At 45.6% G+C, this 24,359-nt stretch overlaps 1 protein-coding gene across 1 annotated transcript in view; it reads right to left on the minus strand.

Annotated features, from left to right (window-relative positions):
• DNAH1 (dynein axonemal heavy chain 1) overlaps nucleotides 1–24,359 on the minus strand; it is a 138,494-nt gene that overhangs the window by 54,892 nt on the left and 59,243 nt on the right. The window contains exons 26-39 of the mRNA XM_031958068.1: nucleotides 21,825–21,965; nucleotides 20,895–21,058; nucleotides 17,776–17,889; nucleotides 16,316–16,504; nucleotides 13,643–13,748; nucleotides 12,960–13,073; nucleotides 10,983–11,132; nucleotides 8,133–8,219; nucleotides 7,788–7,974; nucleotides 7,220–7,311; nucleotides 6,026–6,180; nucleotides 5,600–5,777; nucleotides 4,557–4,751; nucleotides 3,896–4,015 (exon numbers count right to left, since the gene is read on the minus strand). Coding sequence (XP_031813928.1) covers nucleotides 3,896–4,015; nucleotides 4,557–4,751; nucleotides 5,600–5,777; nucleotides 6,026–6,180; nucleotides 7,220–7,311; nucleotides 7,788–7,974; nucleotides 8,133–8,219; nucleotides 10,983–11,132; nucleotides 12,960–13,073; nucleotides 13,643–13,748; nucleotides 16,316–16,504; nucleotides 17,776–17,889; nucleotides 20,895–21,058; nucleotides 21,825–21,965 — 1,992 coding nt within the window. The remainder of the gene's footprint in view (nucleotides 1–3,895; nucleotides 4,016–4,556; nucleotides 4,752–5,599; nucleotides 5,778–6,025; nucleotides 6,181–7,219; nucleotides 7,312–7,787; nucleotides 7,975–8,132; nucleotides 8,220–10,982; nucleotides 11,133–12,959; nucleotides 13,074–13,642; nucleotides 13,749–16,315; nucleotides 16,505–17,775; nucleotides 17,890–20,894; nucleotides 21,059–21,824; nucleotides 21,966–24,359) is intronic.

Raw genomic sequence — 24,359 nt, forward strand, 5'->3', positions numbered from 1 at the left:
TGTTATCTCTTGAGTCATTTCTTTTAAGGTATTGGCAAAAATCGTTGTTTCCTTTTTGTCTCTGTGGTTGTCATAGTTAGATTTGCACATTTTTTTTTTGAGGCAGGTTGATATTTTGATATATTTCTCTTTGTAGCTTTATTCCTGAATTGGACCTTTGTTTCAGGGCTATACTTCATCCCTTGCTCCTATCCATTCTGAGTAGGATGGTCAACCCTGATTGGTCTCACCTGAGTCCCCTGAGTTCATGTGCTAACCTCTATTTCACTGAATTCTACTTCTTCCGAATCTTGTAGGTTCCAATCACAGCCTCTTCAGGGGTCTGTCTGGCAAATGGAAACTAATGACTCTATGAGACATCAAGAATCAGTCAAAATAAATCAAAAGAATGAAAAAATAGAAGAAATTATAAAATACCGCTTTAGAAAAACAATTCACCTGGAAAATAGATTCAAGGGAGATAATTTAAGAATTATTGGACTACCTGAAAACCATGATCAAAAAAAAAGAGCTTGGATAGTATCTTTTAAGAAATTATCAATGAAAACTGTCTTGATATCGTAGAACCAGAAGGTAAAATAGTCACTGAAAGAATCTACTGATCACCTACTGAATGAGACCCCAAAATGAAAATTCCAAGGAATATTATAGCCAAATTGCAAAATTATCACATCAAGGAGAAAACACAACATCAGAGTCACAGTCAGAATTACACAAGACTTAGAAACTTCTATATTACAACCAAGAGTCAACTACCCAGCAAAACTGAGCACAATCTTTCAGGGAAAAAGATAGATATTCAATGAAATAGGAGATGTTTAAACTTTCCTGATGAAGAGACCAAAGCTGAACAGAAAACTGTATCTTCAAAAACAATATTCAAGCATAAAAAGGTAAACTGGAAAGAAAAAAAATTATGTTCTTCAACTGTTTACATCCTTATACAGGAAAATGATACTTGTAACTCTTGAGAGCTTTATGAGGGCAGTTATATGGAGTATAAACACACAGAGGGTGTGGGTATCAGTTGATTTTGATGTGATGATATAAAAAAATTGGAGGGTAGAAAAAAAAGAATTGTACTGGGAGAAGAGGAAAGGGAAAGCAGAAAAGAGTAAATTACATCACATCAAGAGGTGCAAAAGACCTATTATAGTAAAGGGAAAGGAGGGATTGAGAGAGGGAGCATTGTTTGAATGTTACTCTTCTTGGATTTGACTCAAAGAGGGAATAATATATACATTCACTTGAATATAGGAACTTATCTTACTCTATAAGAAAGTAGCAGGTGAAAGGAAAAAGAAAAGGGGAGAGGGGACTGACTGAAGGAGGCAGAAGCAAAACACTGATGAAGAGGAACAAGGTAAAAGGAGACAGAAAAGTATAAACAAAGGGAAAAATAGGATGGAGGGAAATACAGTAATCATAGCTGTGAATGGTGAATGGAATAAACTCTCACATAAAATTGTAGTTGATAGCAGAGTGAATTAAAAACCAGAATTCTACAATATGTTGTTTACAAGAAACACATTTGAATCAGAAAGATAAATACAAGATAAAGGTAAAAGACTGGAGCAGAATATATTACTTCAGATGAAGTAAAAAAAAAAAAAAAAAAAACAAAAAAACCAGGGGTAGTAATCCTAATCTCAATGCAAAAGCAAAAGCAAAAATAGACTCTAATTTAAAAAGACAAGAAACTACCTCTTTCTAAAAAATACCATAGACTATGAAGTGATATCAAAACTAAACATATATACATCAAACGATAAAGCATCCAAATTCTTAGAGAGGTTAAATCAGTTATAGGAAGAAATAGAAAAACTATACTAGTGGCAGACTTCAACCTCCCCCTCTCAGAACTAGATAAATCTAGTTTATTTTGAAATAAACAAAAAAAAAACTTAACAAGGCGACTAGAATTTTATAAAAGTTAAGATGGACCTCTGGGGAAAATTGAATGGGGAAAGAGAGAAATATGCCTTTTTCTCAGCAGTACATGGCACTTACACAAAAATTGTATCAAGGCCTCCTCACAATCAAATGCAGAAAGGCAGAAATATTAAATGCATCCTTTTCAGATCATAATGCAATAAAAATTACGTGTAATAAAAAAGAATAACATGCTCAGCCTGTCATCCAACATAGAAAAAACCTTTTCCTACATAACTGGGCTTTCATTCATGTTTGGGACATAATGCATTCATGCATGTATTTGGGAGAGAGAGAAAGACTTCAGAAACTGCACTCATGTTGGAGAAGACTTCAATGTATCTATGATTTCCAGCTTGCCTCCCTAGAAACTTTGGAGACTTTCCCCCTTTGGTGAGGTCAGAGGCTAGTCTCTTTTAATTTGAATTGAGATCTCATCCAATTCCCAGGGAAAAGCTTATCCATTATTGTTTATTTTCTGATGTATTCCAATCTGTATGACTTCTTTGATTAATGCCTTGTAGTAGAAAGAACTCTGGATGAGCTATAAGACCCTTCAGCCCAGAAGGAACCTGCTGACAATGTCTGGTTCGGCTCCTTATCTCCCCTAAGGGCTCTCGGCCTTCCAGAGAAGTCGGGGGGCAGTGACAACCTGTGTGGAGATTGAGGCATAGTGATACCTGGTGGCAAACTACATACAACAGCAAGTTGTTTATGTGGTCCCAGGTGCACAGTATATTCTGGGCAAATGCCCAGTGTTGTTTTGGTTACATGAATGTATTAAGATATAAAAGGGGAAAGTCCTTGAAATAAACAGATTCTATTTTCCCACCATCCTCGGGAGTCCGGTCTCATCACTTCTCCATTCAGCTGGTGTGTTTTAGTCACCGCGGCCTGGGGGCTCTAGAAAGCAGGACACAACAATGCCTGAAGCATAATAAGTACTATATAAGTGTTAGTTGTTACTTCTGTTTGCTGGGATAAATAGGTTCATTATTTGCTATTTGTGATGTAACCAGCATTTGAGGAATACACTTTGGGCTACCCTGCCCTCTTAAGGAAGTACCTTTTGAGTTGAACTCCCTCAAATAATCACAGCCCACAGACCAACAATATGTGTAGTAGGAGAGGGGGACAATTCTACTCTAGTACCCTTCTTGGAGGCTAGAGGAGAAAGCACTTATTCAAGGTCCTTCTCCTGATTCCTGAAAAGGTGGACAAAAATCTCAGATATAATTATTCTTGCCCCCAGGAGTCCCATTCTGAACAACCCACAAAAACATACCTATCTTACACCATCAAGTGCAGAGCTTGGGGTACAGCCAATCTAGAACAGGACTGAACAGCATAATTACAGGATATCTAACCTGATCTAGAGGGGAGAACTCTTGCTTGAGAATTCCAACAGTCAGTATATTACAGTCCCTGGCTCTTGAGTCATGGGCCCTGAGTTCAAATTCTGTTGCTGATGCTTGAGCTTAGTCAGCTTGCTGACCCTCTTCAGACCACCATTTTATCACCTGTAAAATGACGGCCTGCAAGGTCCCTTCCTGCACCAAATCCATGCTTTGATGGCCTGTGGTTTCCTTATAGCTTATCCTTTGGCAGCCCAGATCTTTGTCTAGCTGGCTCTCTTTCAAGCTTGGATAATCTCCCCAATTTCACCCTACTTCTACACTCTGGACAATGAAATGTTTTTCTCTCTCTTCCTGAAGGCCTTCATCCACTGCTAACCCAAGTTCCAGTCTGAATGGCACCTATGAGCCTGGGTCTCTAGGGTAGAAGGTAACTGCAACATTAAGACAAAAGGCATTAGGGAAACTTGTTTTAAGAATAAAAACTAGAACTTCTCCACGATGCCACAGTCTCATAACCTACACCAGCCGGCTGGCTCCTCACTCTCCTTCTTCTTGGCCTAGGAGAGCTAATTTGCGGGGTGCGAGCCACGGAATCACACTCCTACCTCTTTGGGCAGAAACGGCTTGAAGAAGCAGTCCATGATCTTGAGGAGGCTCATGGTCAGGTTGCTGTTTGTGGAGCCAATCACTTCCTTCACTGAATCTCGGACAAACTCAATAGAGTCCTGGAAAAGACCAAGTTGAGAAGCCAGACAAAAGTCTTGTATGGAAATGGTCACCTTTGGAATTTCCAGTTTTGTTTCCTGAGCTGCAGTCTACCCTCTCCCTTGTATATAAAATGGCAATTTTTTATAGAATGGGTTTTTCCCATGCTCAACAGATGTCAATCGCATCAGTCAGTCAACAAGCATTTATTATGTCAAGACCGGTAAGTGCTAAAATACAAAGGAAGACAAAAACATGACTCCTGGTGTCAAAAAGTTTCCTCTCTAAGGGGAGTCAGCAAACCAGAAATGGTATATGCAAGATAAAAGCAGTATAAACAGTGAGTGATCTCAGAGGGAAGAAGCCCCTGTTTTGGGGAGTCTAGGGAGGCTGAGAAAGGACTCTCAAAGACAGTGTGACAGAAAGAGTCCAGGGAAGGTGAAAGGTGGAGGTGAGGAGGGAAGTCATTGCAGGCCAAGAGACAGGAGCAGGAGTGACAAGGCCAGTGGGAGGGAGGGCTTTCTAGGAGGCCTGGATTTTGCCTGGGGAGCCCTCACTTACCTCCAGAAACCTCGAGAAGAGGCTCTCATACTTCTCCTTGAAAGGCATCATCAAGCTAGGGATCTTCCTCAGCCAGCATTCTGTGAAGGGCATGATTCCGAGGATGCTGGGCTCCAAGTAAACCATGCCGCAGCGGGACACAGTGGCAGGAGAGGCAACCGCCAGGTCCTGGACTTCAAACATCATTGTCATCGACTGTACGCCACAAATGCAAAAGAAGCTGTGTCACAAGGGGGTTCCCCGAGAAAGCTTAGACAGAAAAGGGAAGGGGAGCAGCAAGGAGGGCCAGGCCCCTGTCGTGCTGCAAAGGGCACAGCAGTTACCCTGGATCGGAGTTGGAGAAGGGCCGTGGGGCAAAGGCAGGGCTGCTCTGCACAGGGCAGGAGAAAGTCTAGTCAAATCCAGCTTTCCCTCAGCTTATAGAAATGGAAGCCAGAAACAAGTGAATTATCCTAGAAGCAGAACGGGGCTTCAAACTGAGATATTCTAACTCCAAATTTAGTGATCCTTTCACTTGGTAATCTCCCAATTGGGAGACTCAGAATTTACTCAAATTTCATTTTTTACCATTTGTTCCTCAGCTTCCTCATCTAGGGCTCTTTAAAAGGGCAGCTGAGCTCTTGCTGGGATTTGTGTTCTTCAGTAAGCCAGAGCCCACTCGCAGGTACCTACTCACTATGCCCCAGCTCGTACGGTACTTGAAGTCTCAAGGGTTAAAGCCTGAAGACTGCTGTGAGGTGCCCAGCAACTGAACAGAGAATACTCTTCTCCCAGTGGATCCTCATGGCCCACACTGGGTTTGGGGCTGACCCCAGGAGACTCTCTAGTCCTACTGCACTGCTCCAGGGGTCTATGGCAAGCCAGAAGGGGAATAGAAAAAGAGGGAAGGACAAAAGGAAAATGCCCAAGAGAAACCAGTGTCCCTGGGGACCAGCGCCAGCCCTGTGGGGACAAGCCCAAAGATGGGTGGCTCTCTGTAAGCATCAGAACCTGGGCACAGGGGGCAGACTTGGTCAGGGTGGGCAACTCCTCCAAGATGTCACCTCTGTGAGCTTGATGATCTCCCCAGAGCTGAGGCACAGCTTCTTATTGTCGTCCAGCACAGTGTTCATGTTCTCGATCCAAACTGCATCCACTGGGCCATCAAACATGTACCACTTCTTGTCCGTGTCAGAGGAGATGGCCCCTCCCCGGATGAGGGAGGCAAAAATCCCATCAGTCCTGGGAAAGTGAGGAGAATGTCAGCAAAGACAGGGCTAGGAAACCCTCGATGTCCCGCGGCGGAGCACGGCCACCAGGGTAAAGAGCAGAGGAGCAGGGGGAACTAAGAAACCTGGACCTGGGGTCAGCTTCTCAGTGCTGCTGGGAGGGGGCTCGGGCTTGCTGGGAAGCACGAAGCCCAGCGAGAGCCCAGCTGCCCTTTTAAAGGGTCACAAACTCCAAGGAGGATTGAAGGGCCAGAGCTTTACCATTCATGTGTCAGCAAGTCGAACTCCCCATACAGCTGACCCATGGTGATGGACTTGGGGTTGAGGATATAGTAGTTGACCGCTTCATACACACCACCGCTGATGGAAGGCTTGCCTTTCAGGGCTGTCATTGCAGCTGCCAAGACCTTGTAACACTGGGGAGACAGAGGCAGCAGAAAGTCTGACCACTGCCAGACAGAAGGGGAATCCCTGTCTCAGGAGGCCTCAGGTTCCCCGTCAGGAGGGGAAGAGTGGGCCCACAGGCGCTCTAAGGGCCCACCATGCGCCAGGAAAAGGAGCTGGGCCGGCTTCTGGGCCTGGGAGCTGGGCTGGGGATGCACCTCCCTCCCTCCCAAACCTCCTCCTCTCCTTCATCTGGGGCTGCCAGGCTCCCCAGAGCCATCTCTGGTTTCCTGAGCCGCTACTGCAGAACTCACTGGCCCTCTCTGGCCCTTCACCAGGTCTATGTCTTTGCAAACTACTCTCAGGGGTCTATTCACTGGGTAAGCCCAGCTCGGCAGGGAGCTGACAATCTACCAGGCTCTTTCTCTCTTGGTTTTTAGCTCCGGGGGCAGCTGGGGGTGCAGCAGGTAGAACACCGGCTCTGACAGAGCCAGGAGGAACCGAGTTCAAATCCAGCCTCAGACACTTCACACTAACTGCCCAAGTCACAACCCTGATTGCCTCACAAAAAAATAAAGTAAGGTTTTTGGGAGTTGTCCCTCCATTGACCTTGGAGGAGCTATCTGCAAGAAGGAACCAAGTACCCAGAACAACTACAATGGCTCCTTCAACTTCCCATCCCTTATAAGCTCATGGATGTATGTTTAGAAGAATTGTACATGTTCAATCTGTATCAAAATGCTTGATGTCTTAGGGAGGGAGGAGGAAAAAGAAAAATTTGGAACAGAAGATTTTGCCATATATTTGGAAAACTAAAATACTCCTAAAAACACACGTATAACCATACTTCTCGCCCTTCCTCCTTCTCACTTGCCAGCCAAAGCACTCAAATAATGTGAGGCTGCTAGAGTTTCTGAGCCTGGTCTCTGGCTCCCTGCTAAAAACACAGGACAACCACTCTCTCGGGCCAGAGCTGCCATCCATGGTCAGTGGAGGAGACCAGGCGGGTAATGAGATGTATCTCTGGTCCTGCTCCCCTGGCTCCCATCCTTAGTCAGGGGCCATCCTCACCTTGGTCTTCCCAGAGCCCGCAGGCCCCACAAGCATGAGGCCGTGGCGCACCACTGTGGTCTCATACAGTTGGATACACTTGGTCAGAAAGCCTGGAGGAAGGAAGACAAGGATCACTGCCCTTGGAAACAAAGGATCTGGCCTGGACTCATCTCTTGGGTGACTCTGGGCAAATCCCTTCCCACCTCATTTCCTATGGGATTGGACGAGATAGAATCTAAGGTCTCCTACAGCAGTGAGTCTCGGATCTTACAATGTCCATCTGCCAGTCACTCTTGCACTGATAGACTGGGTGCTGTCCTGCAAAGGGGAAGCTGCTCTAGAATACAGGCAGGATGATTTGTCAGTGTGAAGAACTGGGGATAGCTTCAGCTAATCGCAGTGAGCAAAGCTCTCTCCTGGGTCTCCTTCTCCTGTCTCCCCACACCCATTGGGGACCTCCCCAGCTCCCATGGGCTCCTCCCTCCCTCCCAGACCTCCTCCTCTCTCTCCTGAGCCATGGTCCTGAGTCATAGTCTAACCACCTTTCCGGCGGGATCCGGCCCTCCTCCAGGGCCGGCTTACTCACCGTCCACGTCTTTTAGATTGTCCTGCAGGCAGGCATAGCGGATGGCCTCATCCAGGATACCGTAGTCCACCCTCTCCTCCTTGATGTTGGGGAACAAGTCAGAGACAATGCCCGAAAAAAGCTTGAGGTCGTCCTGCAGAAACTTGGGCACGTTCACATCCCGAATGGCCTGCAGACAGATCAGCTCCTACAAAAGAGCCACATCAGGTTCCCTTGGGGGCTCCCTTCCCTCCTGACCCTCTCCCACCAGCCCCAGACCCCAAAGCCCGCATCACCCTATTCTTTGGCTCCCTCTTGGGGCATCCCTCCAGAGCCCACAGCCCACCCTGCGTCACTGACACTTACTTCATTCATGGTCGGGTTCTCCCGCTTCAGGTTTCCAGCTGCCGAGATAACAGTCTTCACAGCTCTCATCCCAAAGTCATAATGATCCTATTACCATGAGAAGAAAGGTGTTGAATCTCGAGGATCTCTTATGATCATAGAAGCAGCAGCACTAACTTGCCTATTTTACATATGAGGGAATGGGCATGTTACCAACAAAATCCACCAGCAAAAGATAGACCAAAAAAATCACTTAAAATAACTGTAAACAATACAAACTGTATCAGAATTCACCTGCCAAAGCAAACAGGCACCATATGAACACAATTACAAGAAACTCTTCACACAAATAACATCATATATAAACAATTGGAAAAATATCAATTGTTTATGGGTAGACTAAGTTAATATGATAAAAATGACAATTCTACCTAAAGTCATCTACTTTTTCAGTGTCACATCAATCAACTACCAAAAATTATTTTATAGAATTAGAAAATATAATAACAAAATTCATCTGGAAGATCAAGATGGGTCCATAATTTAGACATAAAGGATGATACCATAAGCAAAGCAGAAGAGCAAGGAATCAATTATCTGTGAGATCTATGGAGAAGAGAAGAAATAGAGAACATTATGAAAAATAAAATGTATGATTTTCATTACATTAAATTTTAAAAGGTTTTGAATAAAAAAACAAATGCAACCAAGATTAGAATGAAAGCAGAAAACTGGGAGACAATATTTAAAGCCAATGTTTCTGCTAAAGGCCTTATTTCTCAAATATTTGGAGAACAGAATCAAATTTTTAAAAATACAAGTTATTCCCTTATTAACAAATGGTCAAAGGATATGAACAAGCAGTTTCTAGATAAAAAAAAAATTAAAGCTATCCATAATCATATGAAAAAATGCTCTAAATCACTATTGATTAGAGAAATGCAAATTAAAAAAATCTCTGAGATACCACCCACCATAGGGGTGAAGCTATCAAATTGGCTAATATGATAAGGAAAATGAAAAATGTTGGAGAAGATGTGGGAAAATTAAGACATTACTGCATTGCATTCTGGAGAGTAATTTGGAACTATGCCCAAAGGGTTATAAAACTGTGCATATCCTTTGATCCAGGAATATTACTACTAAGTCTGTAACCAAAAAAAGATCATAAAAGGGCAAAGGACCCATATTTACAAATATATTTATAGCAGCAATTTTTGTGGTGGCAAAGAATTGGAAAATGAATAGATGCCCATTAATTAGGGAATGAACAAGTTGTAGCATATGAATGTAATGAAATACTATTGTTGTGCAAGAAATGATGAGCAAGCAGATTTCAGAAAAATCTGGAAAAACTTAGATGATCTATTGCTAATTGAAGTGAGAAGAACCGGGAAAACACTTTACACAATAAAAGCAATATTTTGTAATAATCAAATATGAAAGACTTTGGTCCTCTCAGCAATGCAATGATCTAAGACAATTCCAAGGAACTCGTGAAGGAAAATGCTGTCCACATCTAGAGAAATAATTATGAAGTCTGAAGGCAGATCAAAGCATACTATTTTCACTTTTTTTGGTTTTTGGTTTTTGGTGTTTTTTTTTTCCTTTCTCGTGATTTTCCCCTTTTGTTCTGAGTATGCTTTCACAACACAATTAATATGAAAAGATGTTTAATATGATTGTACATATAACATATCAAACTGCTTCCTATCTTGGGTAAGGAAGAGAGAAGGGACAGGAGAAAATATTGGAGTTCAAAATTTTATGAAAATGAATGTTGAAAACTATCTTTACATGTTATTGGAAAAATAAAATACTATTAAGTAAAAAAAAATGAGAACAATCAACATTGCAGGGCTATAGGGAGACAGGCACAGGAGAAAATTTGGTGGAGCCATTTCTTAAAACAATTTGGAATTATTAAATTAAGTCATTTCACTCTTTATACCCTTTGACCCAGCAATCTCACTTCTGAGAATATGATCCAAAGAAATTTAAGACTGAAATAAAAATCTGATATAAAACAAATATTCTTAGCAACACTTTGTAGTGGGAAAGAAAAAAAAACTAGAAGCAAAGTATAGAAGTGTCCATTGATTACAGAAGCACTGAACAATTTTTGATTTATAAATATGACAGAATGTTGCTGCATTGTAAGAAAGGACAAATATAAAAGAATTGAGAGAAAAATGGGATGACTTGAATTAAATGATGCAAAATGAAAAAAAGAGAGCCAAGAAAACCATATACCCCGTGACTAAAATGATATAAATGAAGACAAAATTAAAAGGAGTTAGACTCAGAGTAAGTACAATAAATAATCTTGGCTACAGGAAGAAGAGGAAACATGTATCTTTTCTCTCAGTAGTCAGTCTTGGTTGATTTTTCAGATCTGTTAAATTGTTTTGTTTGTTTTTTCCTTATAAGGGTGGCTGATATCAGGAAATACTGTGATTTTTTTTAAGTTCTGTCTTTTAAAAATGGAAAAAAGAAACAGGTAGAGACACATCAGCTGGGAATTCAAACACAGTCTGATCGCTGAGTTAAATGAAATCAGATTTACTATAGAACTGAGAAGCTAGACCATGTACATAGCTATAATCATCTGCCTGTGTTACCTTTAGCTCAGCTTTATTTTGGGAAGTTTCCCTTTAGAACAGTCTCAGGCTTTCTCTTTGGAAGCCATCATTCCCCTCCTAACCTACCTGTTGGGAGCCTTATGCCCTGGCCCATGGGAGCTCTGGTGGGGGCACCCCCCTTGCTCCCCACCCTCTGGGAAGAGCTGGGTGGGACAGCCGGAGGAGTGAGACCAAGCCCAGCCAGGCCCTGGGCCTGGCTCCCTTCACCACTCTGGGGCATCGGGCTCACCTGGGAGCTGAGCTGCTCCGAAGACAGCTTGAATGTTGTGGTGATCTTCTTGGCCAGGACCTTGGCATCGCTGAACCCAAAAGAGTAGAGGGAGATCTCGGCAATCATGGTGTAGTCTGGGACCATCATAGCCACGGGGCGGAAGAGGGCCTAAGGGAGCACAGAGAGCAGGGCCAGGTCCTCAGGCCCATCCAGCAGGGCCCAGACCACCAGCATGGGGTAGGGGTGGGGAAAAGAGGCTTATTCTATACCTGGGCCTGCAGTGTGACTCTCCTCAAGGCCCATTCTGCCCTTCAGAAGGTGTGCCCTTCAAGGAAGCTTAAGGTTACCCATCCTGTGCCACAAAACCCCCCAATCAACAAGCATGGGCCTGGCACCAAAGGAAGCAGCCCCCAGGCTCAAAAAGGTACCATTCTGATGGAGGGAGAAAAGGTGGCGTTGGACAGCAGGCGTGTCAGAGGCCAGAGGCCTGGAGATTACTCATGATGGAGTGTCATCTGCAAGGCTGAGCTGCAGCCCAGCCTGTGGGGAAGGGAGCAAGGTGAGGGAAGCCTGCAAAGGTAGGAAGCAGCCAGGATGCTGCTGGTCCTGGAACCCGAGTGGACCCGCTGGCAGTTACTGAGGAGCAGCTAGAGCGGTCAGAAGAACACAGGTCTACACACGGCCTGTGCCATGGAAGGGCAGGTCTGCCCCCAGTGAAAATGCCTCCAATCCCCATTTATCCAACTCCAATGCATCCTTAACATCTATTAAGAATCTTCTGTGTTCCAGGCACTGTGCTTGGCATGAGAAGTTAAAAAAAAAGGGAAAAGACAGTCCATGACCTTTAGGAGCTCCAAGTCTCATCGTGGGTCCCCCTTACCTCCTCCCCATCCCTCTGTTAGCTGACAAGAAGCCTCCCTGAGCTTCCCTCTTAATCTCTCTTCCATCTGCCCCATTCTCTCTACACAGACAGTTCTTCCTCAGCTCAGGTTCCCATTCACCTCCACTAGTAGAACAGCTTCCTAATTTCACTCTTTCACAATCTATCTTTCACCCTGTTGCTAAATTAATATTCCTGCTCAAAAACTATTTTCATGGCTGTTCAGTCACTTCAGTCACAACTGACATTTTGACCCCATTTGGGGTTTTCTCAGCAAAGATACTGGAGTGGCTGGCAATTTCCTTCTCTGACTCATTTTATAGATGAGGAAACTGAGGCACACAGGGTGAAGCAACTTGTCACGCAGCAAAAATCTTTTCTAGCTTCCTAATTGCCTCCAGAGTAAGGTACAAATCATCAGCCTGATGTACTGAGAGTTCCTCCCGTCTGGATCCTACTTCTCTTCCCAGTGTTACTTCATGTTCATCTCCTCCATAAAACTTCTGTTCTAACCCAAATACAGCTGTTCCGTACAAGACATTGCATCTCTCCTCTTATGTCCCTAGCTTCCTTCAACACTTAGCCAGCACACACCGCAGGATTGCCGACTCAAGACCTTTCTTGATTTCCCCGAGTTACTAGCACTCTGACCTACTAGTATTAGTTCTGTATATACTTTGTATTTGTTTACTTAAATCCACCCTGTATCCCCACACGTGGAATATAACAAACTCTTTGATGGAAAAAGTTTCATTTTTGTCTCTGTGCCCAGCACAGATCCTTAATAAATAAATATCTGTAGAAGGGAATTGTGTTGAATTTTAATCCATAAATACCAACAGGGAAAGCCCATCAGGAAGAGATATGAGCAGGAAGGCTAACCGAGTGAGTCATAACATACTTTTTGAATTACCCTCAAATCCATTCTCTTGTGCCCATGAGATCACCCAGGACACTATTGTTATCAACATGGTCCCCCACTAAATAAATGGGGAACCGATCCAGAGAAGAGGTGCCTTCTCCCGGCCCACAGAGCCTGCCGGGTACAGCATGGAGGAGAAGCCCGATCAACCAGTGCCTGCTGCCTCCGGGGCTCCAGCACTCATGGGACTCACCTTCAAGTTGTCCGGTAACTCAGTACGCCCAGCGTAGCCTGGATTCATAGTGATGAACACAGCGCACGAGGGGACGAGAGGGATTTCAACTCCCTCAAACATGAAGCGATCTACCTACAAAGAGAGCACACTCAGCCTTCCTGGGGAAGGCCCTTAGAAAGGCTTCCGAGAAGCCCGCTTGTCTCCCAGGGACCAAAGTTGCTCCCCGTGGCCCGACACGTGACCCGACACCCGCCATCCTCCCACTTTTCTGTGTGATGGCTTCTTCCCAAGCCTCTTCCCACAGAGACCCTCGGAGGGTAATTCCGAGATACTCAGATTCACTGAACAATTTAAACACTTCTGTGCTGATACAGACGCTCCAAATCCACCGGCAGCAAAATGCAGGAGCCCTTTGGGCAGGCTCTCTGCCTGAGAATCGGGCCCTGCTCCTGCTCCCACAACTCCTCGGGCTGCCCCCCACGGCACGGGACATACGGGGGTGCCCGACAACGTCTGCAGGATGGGCAGGTGAGCCAATAAACCCAATTCCCTTTTTAAGACAATTTCACTGAGAACTGAGGGAGTGCAGGGGGAGAAGAGAGCTGGGGTGTCTGTAAATAAAGAGGTTCCAGTAACTCCCAAAGACAAGAGGCTGTGAGATGCAGTGAGGCGGGGTCTTCTCCAAGGGCTCCCCTACTCACTCTCTGCTGCTGAGCCTTCTGAATGGTAGTGATCTGCTGAGCCACCACAGACAGCACTTCCACATCGATGCGGTTAAACTCATCAAAGCAGGCCCACGCCCCGGAGCTAAGTGCAGAGTGAGCCTGGTCAGGGGCAGTGTCCGGGCCCTGAGCCCAGCGTCCGTCTTCCCCCCCCCCCCCCCCCCCCCCCCCCCCCCCCCCGTGCCCCCTGGCTCAGCTCGGGCAGACAGGACGGCCCCGACCGGGCCCCTCTCTCGGCCAGAGGGCTCTGCTGCAGTTCTGTGCCCCAGGACAGAGGCCTGGCCACAGGGATGCGCCCTCGCTCCCCGGGCGGCTCCTAGCCCAGCTCTGTATCTCCTGCCCTCCCCATGTCCACCCAGCAGTACAGACTGAACAGGGATTCACTCTATAGTTACTGAGTTCTGTGGCCTGGGGCACCAAACTCCCTCCAGCCCGGGCAGGAAGCCATGGAGCCGGATGCTGAGTCTTTGAGTACAAAGGGAAACCCAGCAAGCCTCTGAAACCCTCTCCTGAACCAGTCTCCAGTGCAGAGCCCTCAGCTCCCCTGGTGGGACCGCGCCGCCACCCCTCCACCACCCGGCCTGGGACCTCGTTCCCCGTGCCCTCCTGGGCCACAGTTACAGACCGGCTCTTGCCAGCTTTCCTCCAGCCCAGTCTGTCTCTCTCCGCACCCTGCCAGCATCCGAACTCAGGTCCTCGCCAGCTCTCTCTGACCAGAGCTCTGAGGAGAAATGCTCACAACTGGGTGCAAGAGACAACGGAGAGGAGTGGGGAAGACAGAGAGCCTGGGAGGAAGGTGCAGGCTGGGGAGGAGGGCGCAGGCCGGGGAGGAGGGTGCAGGCCGGGGAGGAGGGCCCAGGCCTGGGAGGAGGGCCCAGGCCGGGGAGGAGGGCCCTGGCCGGGGAGGCGGGCACAGGCCAGGGAGGAGGGTGCAGACCCGGGAGGAGGGTGCAGACCCGAGAGGAGGGCGCACCCCCAAAGACCGGCCCCACGCTTCCATTGTGACAGACTCTTCTTGCCCACTAGGGGGTGCCACGCCGTTTGATGCTGGCCAGGGCCCCAGGAGGGAAAGCAGACACTGAGAAAGCTGTCCTCCCTTTGGCCGCCCCTCTCTGCTCTCTACCCCCACAGCCTGGCCCCAGGCGCACCTTTCTCCCCTTCTCCCCAGGGACAGGAGGGACAGGAGCCAGAACCTCGGCTGGGTCCGGGAGCTTCCCTGGGGGCTCGCCCGGGACAGCCATGTGTCCCTCAGGGAGGGCCAGGAGTCTGGGCTCCCCACGGCCGGGCCCAGAACCAGTCCCTCCTGTATGGGTGACGGCGCCCCAGTCTGGTGCTCCCTCCAGTCAGGGGGAGGCAGGGCCATGGTTCCACTTGCTCTGCAGGGCTGGAGTTCTGGCCCTGACCACCAAGTGACCTCTGGCTCTCTTGTCCAGTTCTTCCCTCCTCAGTCGTTTTGGTCCTGCCTGACCCTTCGGGACCCCCTTTGAGGGCATCTTGGCTGAGATCCTGGAGGAATGTGCCATGTGCGTCTCCAGCTCATTTTACAGAGGAGGATACTCTGGCAAGCAGAACCAGGTGACTTGCCTAGGGTCGCCCAGCCAGGGTGGGACCGAGGTCTCCTCAACTCTGATCCTGACCGCTATCCAGGGCACCTGGCTGCCCCTCACCCAACTACCAACTAAGAAAGCCGAGGCCAGCTGGCGGGCACACAACAGGGGTCACTCGGCTATAGGAAGAGGTGAGTTCAGAGCTGCCCCTCAGCCTCTCTCAGCCTCAGCTTCCTCATCTGTAAAATGGGAATAACAAAAGCGTCCACCACAGAAGTTGTTGTAGGGATCAAATGAGACAGCAGATGGGAAGCACTTTGCAAACCATAAGAAGGTTGCATGAAAAATACATGTAGCCTTTTCTCATGGTTCCTATTTACCTATAACCGAGCTAGTGGCAGGGGCTGGCCCCCACCTGGCCCTCACTTCCGTCCACACAGCCTGTACTCCAACAGTTCTAGACAACTATCTGAGACTAGATCTGTCTTCCTCTACTTCCTCCTCCTCACTGGAGGAGTTTCTTTTCCATCTTTGTATTCCCGGAGCCTGGGAATTACAAGCCACAATACAAGAGCCAGCGATCTAGGACAATGGCACATCCCAGTTGGGGTTCCACACTCTCTCATGTGCTGGGCTGGGAAGCAGGACAAGGGGTCAGCCCTTCCTCATCCTTCAGCCGTGGCAACAGCCCTGGGACCGATAATGCCGTTTTTTATACACACATCATGGGCATCGATCCAAAGGAAAGAGTCCCAGAATCTCAGAGTTGGAAAAATCCAGAGGAACATCGAGCCCTCTGTGGCCTCTGTGGCCTCGACAGACAAGCAGGCAGTAGACAGCACTGAGCTCCCACCCATCAGTCCACCAGGAAATGTCTCATCTCTCTTCTGGGGGACAGCTCCTCGAGTGAAGGAAGGTGCCTGAAAGGTCCTTCAGAAGTCTTCTCCCTACTGCCCTCTCCCCCTTCCTCTCCTGCAATGTCTCCTTCTCTGGCTACTGCTTCTGCGTCATTGGGACAAAACTCCTCAGTCTCCTCAGTCAAAGCTCCAAGGGGCACACCTCCCGAGGGGCTTCTCCCCCCACTCTTCTGAAATGGGACTCTCACCTAGCGAGACCTTTGAAGAACTTGCCCATGGCCATGAAGTCAAGCTGGTCGGAGCAGTTGAACACCACTGTCTGGATGGCCAAGGCTTTCCCCAGGTCCTTGGTTGTTTCTGTCTTCCCAGTCCCTGCAGGGCCAGCAGGAGCGCCCCCAAATTTGAGGTGCAAGGCCCCAGTAAGAGTCAGATAACACCTACAGGAAGGAAAGAGCAAAGAATAATCAGGTAATGTGGGGGGAAAACATCCAGGTTTGCAGGATATGCTGCCCACCTTTCCCATCTGTTCCTCACAACTGCTCTCAGAAGTAAAAGGTAGGTCTCAGAGAGCTTTGTCAATTTGCCTCTGACCACACTCAGTGGAAATGCAGTACACATAAAGCAAGGCTCCAAGCCGCCATTCCTGCTCCTCGAGGCCTAAACATGGGCTTAGGCCCCCAAAGCCCTCTGTCCTGGCTCATTCCTGGCTATTCATGGCTAGGCCAATCAGAAGGCCCACACTGACCCACACTCAGAGACCACCTGACCCAACTCCATCACTAGACTGAAGAAAGACAAGACCCACAAGAGCTTGGAATCAGCATGAAAGTGGTGATGGCGGGGAGGCTCTTGTGCTAAATGGGAGTCCCTTAAGGACAAGGTCCAGTCTGGCATCCTAGAATACATTCCCCAAGATCACTCTCTCTCTACTTTGGATCCTTGCATCTGACACCAGACCCCTGGAAGCCGACACATTCCACCCACTGTAAAGTGCAGGCTAGCCTGGAGGGCCTCAGGGTCAGCCAGAGTCAGGAGTCCTTGGTCTTTAAGGAAAGAAGTGAAGGAGACAAGCAAGCAAAATCCTGGATTCTGGAGTCCAGTCACCAACTTCTCTCCTCTTCATCCTTCTGCCAAGTGCCTCTGCCCTTTGTCCCTCCACCCTCCAATCCTTGCCCCTCATTATCTTAACATCAAACATTCAGCAAGCCCCAAAGGTGAGGAGAACCATTTATCCAAACATATGCTAATAGAGTCATTGTCTCACAAGAATAGGTAATTAGCCCTAAGCCCTCATTGTCTGATTCAAGCACACCTTTTTGGAGTTTCAGCCCACTACAACCCACCAGACCTCGGGAACACTGCTGTGGATTTCTGGCGATGATTCCTGTCTCCTGCCCACTGAGCAGTCTGCCTGGTTTCTGGTTTGTCTCAGGACATCAAGTTCCTGACCTCAACTGAGCTGGAACCTTTCTTCTTTTGGCTTTTTCCTGTTCTCCAAGCTAAAAATCATTCAATCCGCACCCCAGCTCCTATTAGCCACGGGCTTCACTAGATCCAGCTGACACTAACATCCCCTATAAGCCAGGTTTCTAGGAACCAAGGTGTTATAGAAAGTGAGGTGAAACCTCTAAGATAGAGAGAAAGCCAGCAAAAATGTAGCCGGGTGGTTACTGCTCAAGACAGTGGGCCCAATAGAGGCCTCCTTTACCTGTCTGTCAGGGGGGTAATCACCAGGCGCCCACTATTGCCCAGGTACTCGTAGCCATAGATGAATTCAGCATTGACTGCACGGATGAATAAGTCATTCTTGGTCCAGTAGTACCTAGAGATTTAGAAGACTGAGTTCAGATTCTGGGGCAGAAAATGGTCATCTTGGGGGAAGGAGAAGAAGGAGCATCAGAAAATGATCTGACTTTTTGGGGTGCACAGTCAGGTTGAAGAGGGGACCCCGAAACTCTAAAAATCCTTGAAGGAGAAAAATCTCCTTCAACTCTGCCTCAGTGAGGGACCCTGCCGAGGGACAAACAGTTCCATTCTGTTATTTAGAAAGAAACTCATTGAGCTGAGCCAACTTGGGCTATCTCAACCTCAACCAAGACACTCAATATAATAGATTCCATCAACTAAAGTCCTTTGCAGATGGACCTTGATAGCTCCCTTTGCTGCCAGGACTTTCTGTCCACTGAGAACTGCATTCTCAGTGCAAAACTCCATTTTCCATAGATCTGCCCACTGGAATAATATTCTTTTCCAGTGCCACCCTTTCTTTATCCTCACCTATTTCCCTAACCAGACTTTATGCCTCTCTATCAGGATTTCTAACCTTACTTCCCAATCCCTGTAATAAACCTCTTTTATCAAGCTAGGTTTTTGGGTCTGTAAATTCTGAGTCCACAAAACTCCCTATCCTTGCGCCAAATCCCAAGTGGGTGCAGGGGAGCCAAACCTCTCCATTTGGTTCCCTGAACTCCAAACCTGCCACTAGACTTTATCATTTAACTCCCTGACCACCAGAAACCCTAATCTCATTTTGGTTCCCTAAATCTAGACCTTTTCAAGGTGCTATACTTTAGCAGCCAGATGATATGTTCTACAAGGTAAATTTCCTCAATTTTTATGCAAGCCAGTGGTGCTAAATTATTTTTGTGGGCTGGATACATCACTGCATTTGTCCAAAATTGGCAGAATTCCAGAAGAGTACAGAGCCTGGTCCTATTCTCTCTGAGAGTTTTTAATCATTCTCCATTTCTCACATGTCAAGATTCTCCTGGTAGTGAGCAGGCTATTGCAGAAATCCTCATCTGGGTCAGGATCTGTGGGATGGAACTCCTGCCCCTTCACTCCTTCTCCTATTCTTATGCTATCACTTTAGTCCACTCAGGCCACCCTGAGCATTCTTGGGTTACCCTATGGAGGGTCCTGGGGGGCTCCAAATGGCACCAAGAATATATCAGTCATCACTGATGACTGCCAACCACTGAATAGCTGTGTCGGGAATGGCACTGAAAGATAACTAAGAAGGCCAGAACCCATCTGTGTCTGCAGCAGGGTCTGCTGGATGTGGGTAACAGCTACATTGCAGGTTATGTCCAAAACTGGCTTCTGCCCCGTATAAAGCATGGAAGAAGCCTCAACCAGGGGATGTCCAAACACATTTTGATGTATCCACAGAATGAAAAACTGCTTGTCCTTGCAAAATAACAAATGGAAGGGAAACAAAGAAGTATGGCAAGATTTTGATGAATTATCAAGGCACAGAAAGCAGATTATGAAAACCTATACATTGTAACTAAATAAAAAGTCAAACAAATTTTTAGATCTAAAAGGAAAAAAGGTGAGGATAAAGAAGAAAAGCCACTGTTTTGTATAAAAATATCATTATTGGAAATGGTTTAAATTGTGTGCCTAAATTGGGACTTTGGGGATTTTGTTGGTTTCAGAATTGGGGGGGTTGAGATTTTTTAATTAAAAAAGAGAAGCATCATAGTCTAATAGATAGAGAGCAAACCTCAGAGGCAGGAGAACCTAAATTCTGACTGTGTGACTCTGAAAACCTCTCAGCATATTGGGCATCGTAGAGAAAGTGCCAATCGATGTAGGAGCGCAAGTCTCCTTACACCAGTCAAACAACAGTGCAGTCCCTATCCTGTCTGCTCCACTTCCCTGGTTTCTTGGCATCTGCCTCCCGGCTTTGACCACTGTCTTGTTCTGACTGATGACATCTGGATCACCAGCCCCCCTCTTCTGCCTGGCCCAGCCCCTCACCTCATCCCCCCACCCCCAGCCCCGGTCATACCTTGGCTCCTCTGACCCAACCTTCCCCTTGCATCCACTTTATTTGCTGGTTTGCTACCAGCTCTATCTGTCTGTTCAGTTCACCACAGCAACAGAGAGGAGTTGGTCCAGCTGAGAAAGGTAGTCATTTATAATACTGATGTACCACTACACACATCTCAGATTGGCTAAGATGACAGGGAAAGATAAAGATAAATATTGAAGGGGATGTGGGGAAACTGGGACCCTGATGCATTGTTGGTGAAGTTGTGAATGGATCCAATCAGTCTGGAGAGTAGTTTGGAACTATGCTCAAAAAGTTATCAAACTGTGCATACCCTTTGACCCAGCAGTGTTACTATTAGGCTTATATTTCAAAGAAATCTTAAAGGAGGGAAAGGGACCCACATGTGCAAAAATGTTTGTGGCAGTCCTTTTTGTAGTGGCCAGAAACTGGAAACTAAGTGGATGCCCATCAATTGGAGAATGGTTGGGTAGTATATGAATGTTATGGAATATTATTGTTCTGTAAGAAATGACCAGCAGGATGAATACAGAGAGGCTTGGAGAGATTTACAGGAACTGATGCTGAGTGAAATGAGCAGGACCAAAAGAACACTGTACACAGCAACAAGATTATACCTTGATCAACTCTGATAGCCAACTTTCTTTTCAACAATAAGGTGATACAATTCCAATAGACTTGTGATAAGAGAGACAGTCATCTGCACCCAGAGAGAGGACTGTGGGGACTGAATGTGGACCACAATGTAGTATTTTCACCTTTTTTGTTTTTTCCTTGCTTTTTTTTTTCTTCCTCACTTTTTTTCCTTTTTTGATCTGATTTTTTTGTGTAGCATGATAAATATGAAAATATGTTTAGAAAATTGTACTTATTTAATATATATTGGATTACTTGCTGTTTGAGGAGAGGGAAAGGGAGGGAAAAAATTTGGAACACAAGGTTTTGCAGGGAAAGAATGTTGAAAGCTATTTTTGCATGTATTTTGAAATTAAAAAGCTATTATAAAAAAAAGAAAGGTGGTTATTTACCTCAGCTGGGAGATCCACTCAAAGTCATTCACACTGACCACCTTCTCATCTATCAGTTTGGCAGCCACATCCTTAGCATGAACCTCAATGACAATTAGCGCAGACAACACAGCTCTCTGCATTCTAGACAGCTTCCCTCGGACGAGAGCCACCAGATCCTGCAGCTGAAGGATTAGAGGGAAAGAGAGGGTCACTCAGCCTCTTTCCTGATGCCAGTCAAGGGAATATCAGCTCCATCCACTCGTCCCATCTCTATTTCTGGAGCATCCAAGCTGATAGGGCTTGGAAGCACAAAAAGACAGAAAATGGGAGTCAACAGACATTCAATTGAATGGGCGGGAGGCATTCAGGGAACCAGGTCCACTGGTTTGTATTTGTGACAATGGACAGCTGAAGAAGAGAGATGGGAAGGGAATGCTGCATTTTCCTACGTGGGAGAGATGATGTTAATTATATGGTTTGGGGCTAGGAGAAAAAGGCCTTCGAGGAGCTAGCTTCCTTTCCCCTGATATTTTCACTATTCAGAACCATGAGTGATTGTCCTTTTCTTTACTTTTAAGTGTTCCCAAGGTTCAGACCACAACTGGAAAGATCTGCAAGCATCATTTCCTATACCAGTATATGGCAACAAGCTTTTATCAAGCACTAGGTCCAGGCCAGACACTGGTCTCTCTGAACAGGTCTGTCTACCATCTTCCTCTTGGTTACCCACAGTCCAAGACAAGGTCTTGTACACAGTAGCAGCTCAGTGAATGGGGGCTGACTTAGATTGGAATAGACAGAATGGCTTCTCTCATTTGCTTTTTGAGAGGGCTGGCGGTGTGAGTGTCATTACAGAGAAGGCAGTTTATTTCCAGGATAATGACAGCCAGTGGAGAACAGGGTCCTTCCCAAGAGTGTGAGATTAAGGGAGGGCTGCCGCTCTCCTACCTGAGCTGAGAGCTGGGGGAAGAGTCGGCTCTCTAAGTCCCCGGCCTCCAGGGCCTCTGACACCTCCTTTGTCCAAAAAGTCTGACAGCCAGCAATGGTCACCTGACCCGGCCAATTTAAGACCCAGTCAGTCCTCAGGGTCTGAAAAAAAAAGCATGTTTTGTCTGGTCTAGCATGGATGGGCTTCAATTGATAAACAGTCAAAGGGTATGAACAGACAATTTTCAGATGAAGTAATTAAAGCTATCTATAGTCATATGAAATAATTCTCTAAATCACTATTGATTAGGGAAATACAAATTAAAACAACTTTGAGGTACCACCTCACACTTATCAGATTGGCTAAGATGACAGGAAAAGATAATGATAAATGTTGGAGGGATTATGGGAAAAGTGGAACACCAATATATTGTTGGTGGAATTGTGAACAGACCCAACCATTCTGGAGAACAATTTGGAACTATGCCCAAAGAGCTATAAAACTGCCTTTGATAAAAATTGCCTTTGATCCGGCAAGAAAAGGACCCCCATGTGCAATAATGTTTGTAGCAGTACTCTTTGTAGTGGCAAGAAACTAGAAACTAAGTGGATACTCATATCCAACTGATGGCATATGATTGTTATGGAATATAATTGTTCTATAAAAAATGATCAACAGGATGATTTCAGAGAGGACTAGAGAGACTGACATGAATTGATGCTAAATGAAATGAGCATAATCAGAAAATCATTATACACAGCAACAGCAGGATTATATGATGACAAATTGTGAAGGACTTGGCTCTTTTCAACAGTGAGATGATTCAAGCCAGTTCCAATGGTCTTGTGATGAGTCATCTGTATCCAGAGAGTGAGCTGTGGAGACTGATGTGGATCGCAACATAGCATTGTCACCCTTTTTGTTGTTTGCTTGCTTTGATTCTTATTTTTTTCCCTTTTGAAATGATTTTTCTTGTGCATCATGATAAATGTGGAAATATGTCTAGAAGAATTGCATGTGTTCAACCTATATTGGATTACTTGCTGTCTGGGAGGAGAGGAAGTGGAGAGGAAGGCAGAAAATTTTGGAACACAAGGTTTTACAAAGATGAATGTTGAATACTAACTTTGCATGTATTTTGAAAAGTAAAAAGCTATTATTATTTTTAAAAAGAACATGCAAATGTACATTTTGCCATTAAGTTCAAAATAAAAATAAAGAAATTTTTAAAAACTACTCAAATCCTTTGACCCAGCAGTGCCATTACTGGGCTTGTATCCCAAAAAAATCATAAAAGAGGAAAAAGGGCCTACATGTGCAAAAATGTTTGTAGCAGCTCTTTTTGTGGTGGCAAAGAACTGGAAAATGAGTATATGCCCATCAATTAGGGAATGGCTGAACAAGTTATGGTATATGAAAGTAATGGAATATTATTATATTAACAATGGCAAACAGGCTAAGAAAGGCTTGAAAAGATTTACATGAACTGATGCTAAGCAAAACAAACAAAACCAGAAAAACACTGTACACAGCAATAGCTATGTATACTATGATGTACTTGGTTCTTCTCAAGCAGTTCAGTGATCCAAGGCAATTCTAATAAACTTTCTAAGGAAAACATCATCCAGAAACAGCAGAGAGAGAGAACTATGGAGACAATGTAAATCAGCATATGCTTTGTTCAATTTTTTTTCTTCTGTTATTTTTTTTCTCTCATGGTTTTTCCCTTTTCTCTCCTAACATGGTTTTTAAGAAAAAAATTTTTTAAACGAAAAAGAATATTGCAATGTTAACTGTTTTACATGTAACTGGGGAAAATAAAATTTTGTTAAAAATAGAAACACACACACGCACGCACAAACAAAGGATTGATGAGCTTTGTTTGCACTAACTCTCCTCCCCATAAGACCTCTTCCTTTCAAGTTGCTGTGTGATTGACCTCTTCACTCTTATGCCACCAAGTCTTCATGAAAAATAGGCTCATGTTAAGACTCTTAGGAGCTTCCAGAAATTCTTAGAAAGCCAATAAGTTTTTGATTTAGGGCTGGAAAGGTTTGTCTCTTCCCCTCATTCTACAGATGCAGAAGCTGAAGGAAGGAGACCCAAGTGTCTTGTCCATAAGCCCATAAGCAACAAATAAGTGGCAAAGCCAGATTTTATTCCAGGTCTTCTGACTCCAGATACCTTGTACCTTGACATCTCTCCCCAAATTTGGAAACTTTCTAGAATTTCCTTTTAAAAAAACATTCCAGATTCCCAAGGGAGATGTTCAAGAAACCTCTAAAATGGAGCACTGGTCAAGCCAGGGTCATGGAGCTGAAGACCTGGGTTGAGTCCAGTTCTGACACATATTAAGTTTTTTGGTTGTAGTTTTCTCAATCATAAAATCAAATGAAAAAATATTCATCCTCCCTGCCTTATGAATTCATGGGGAGAAAAGAGCATGGCAAAGTGCCATAGAATGAGGAGTCCTCCTCCTCCTCATAATTACTATTACTGTCACTTCCTCCATCGGTGAGAACTCCAAGGACAAAGTGGTCAGGGTGGCCTAGGCA

The sequence above is a fragment of the Sarcophilus harrisii genome, chromosome 1 (genome assembly GCF_902635505.1).
Source record: "Sarcophilus harrisii chromosome 1, mSarHar1.11, whole genome shotgun sequence".
Classification (NCBI taxonomy): domain Eukaryota; kingdom Metazoa; phylum Chordata; class Mammalia; order Dasyuromorphia; family Dasyuridae; genus Sarcophilus; species Sarcophilus harrisii.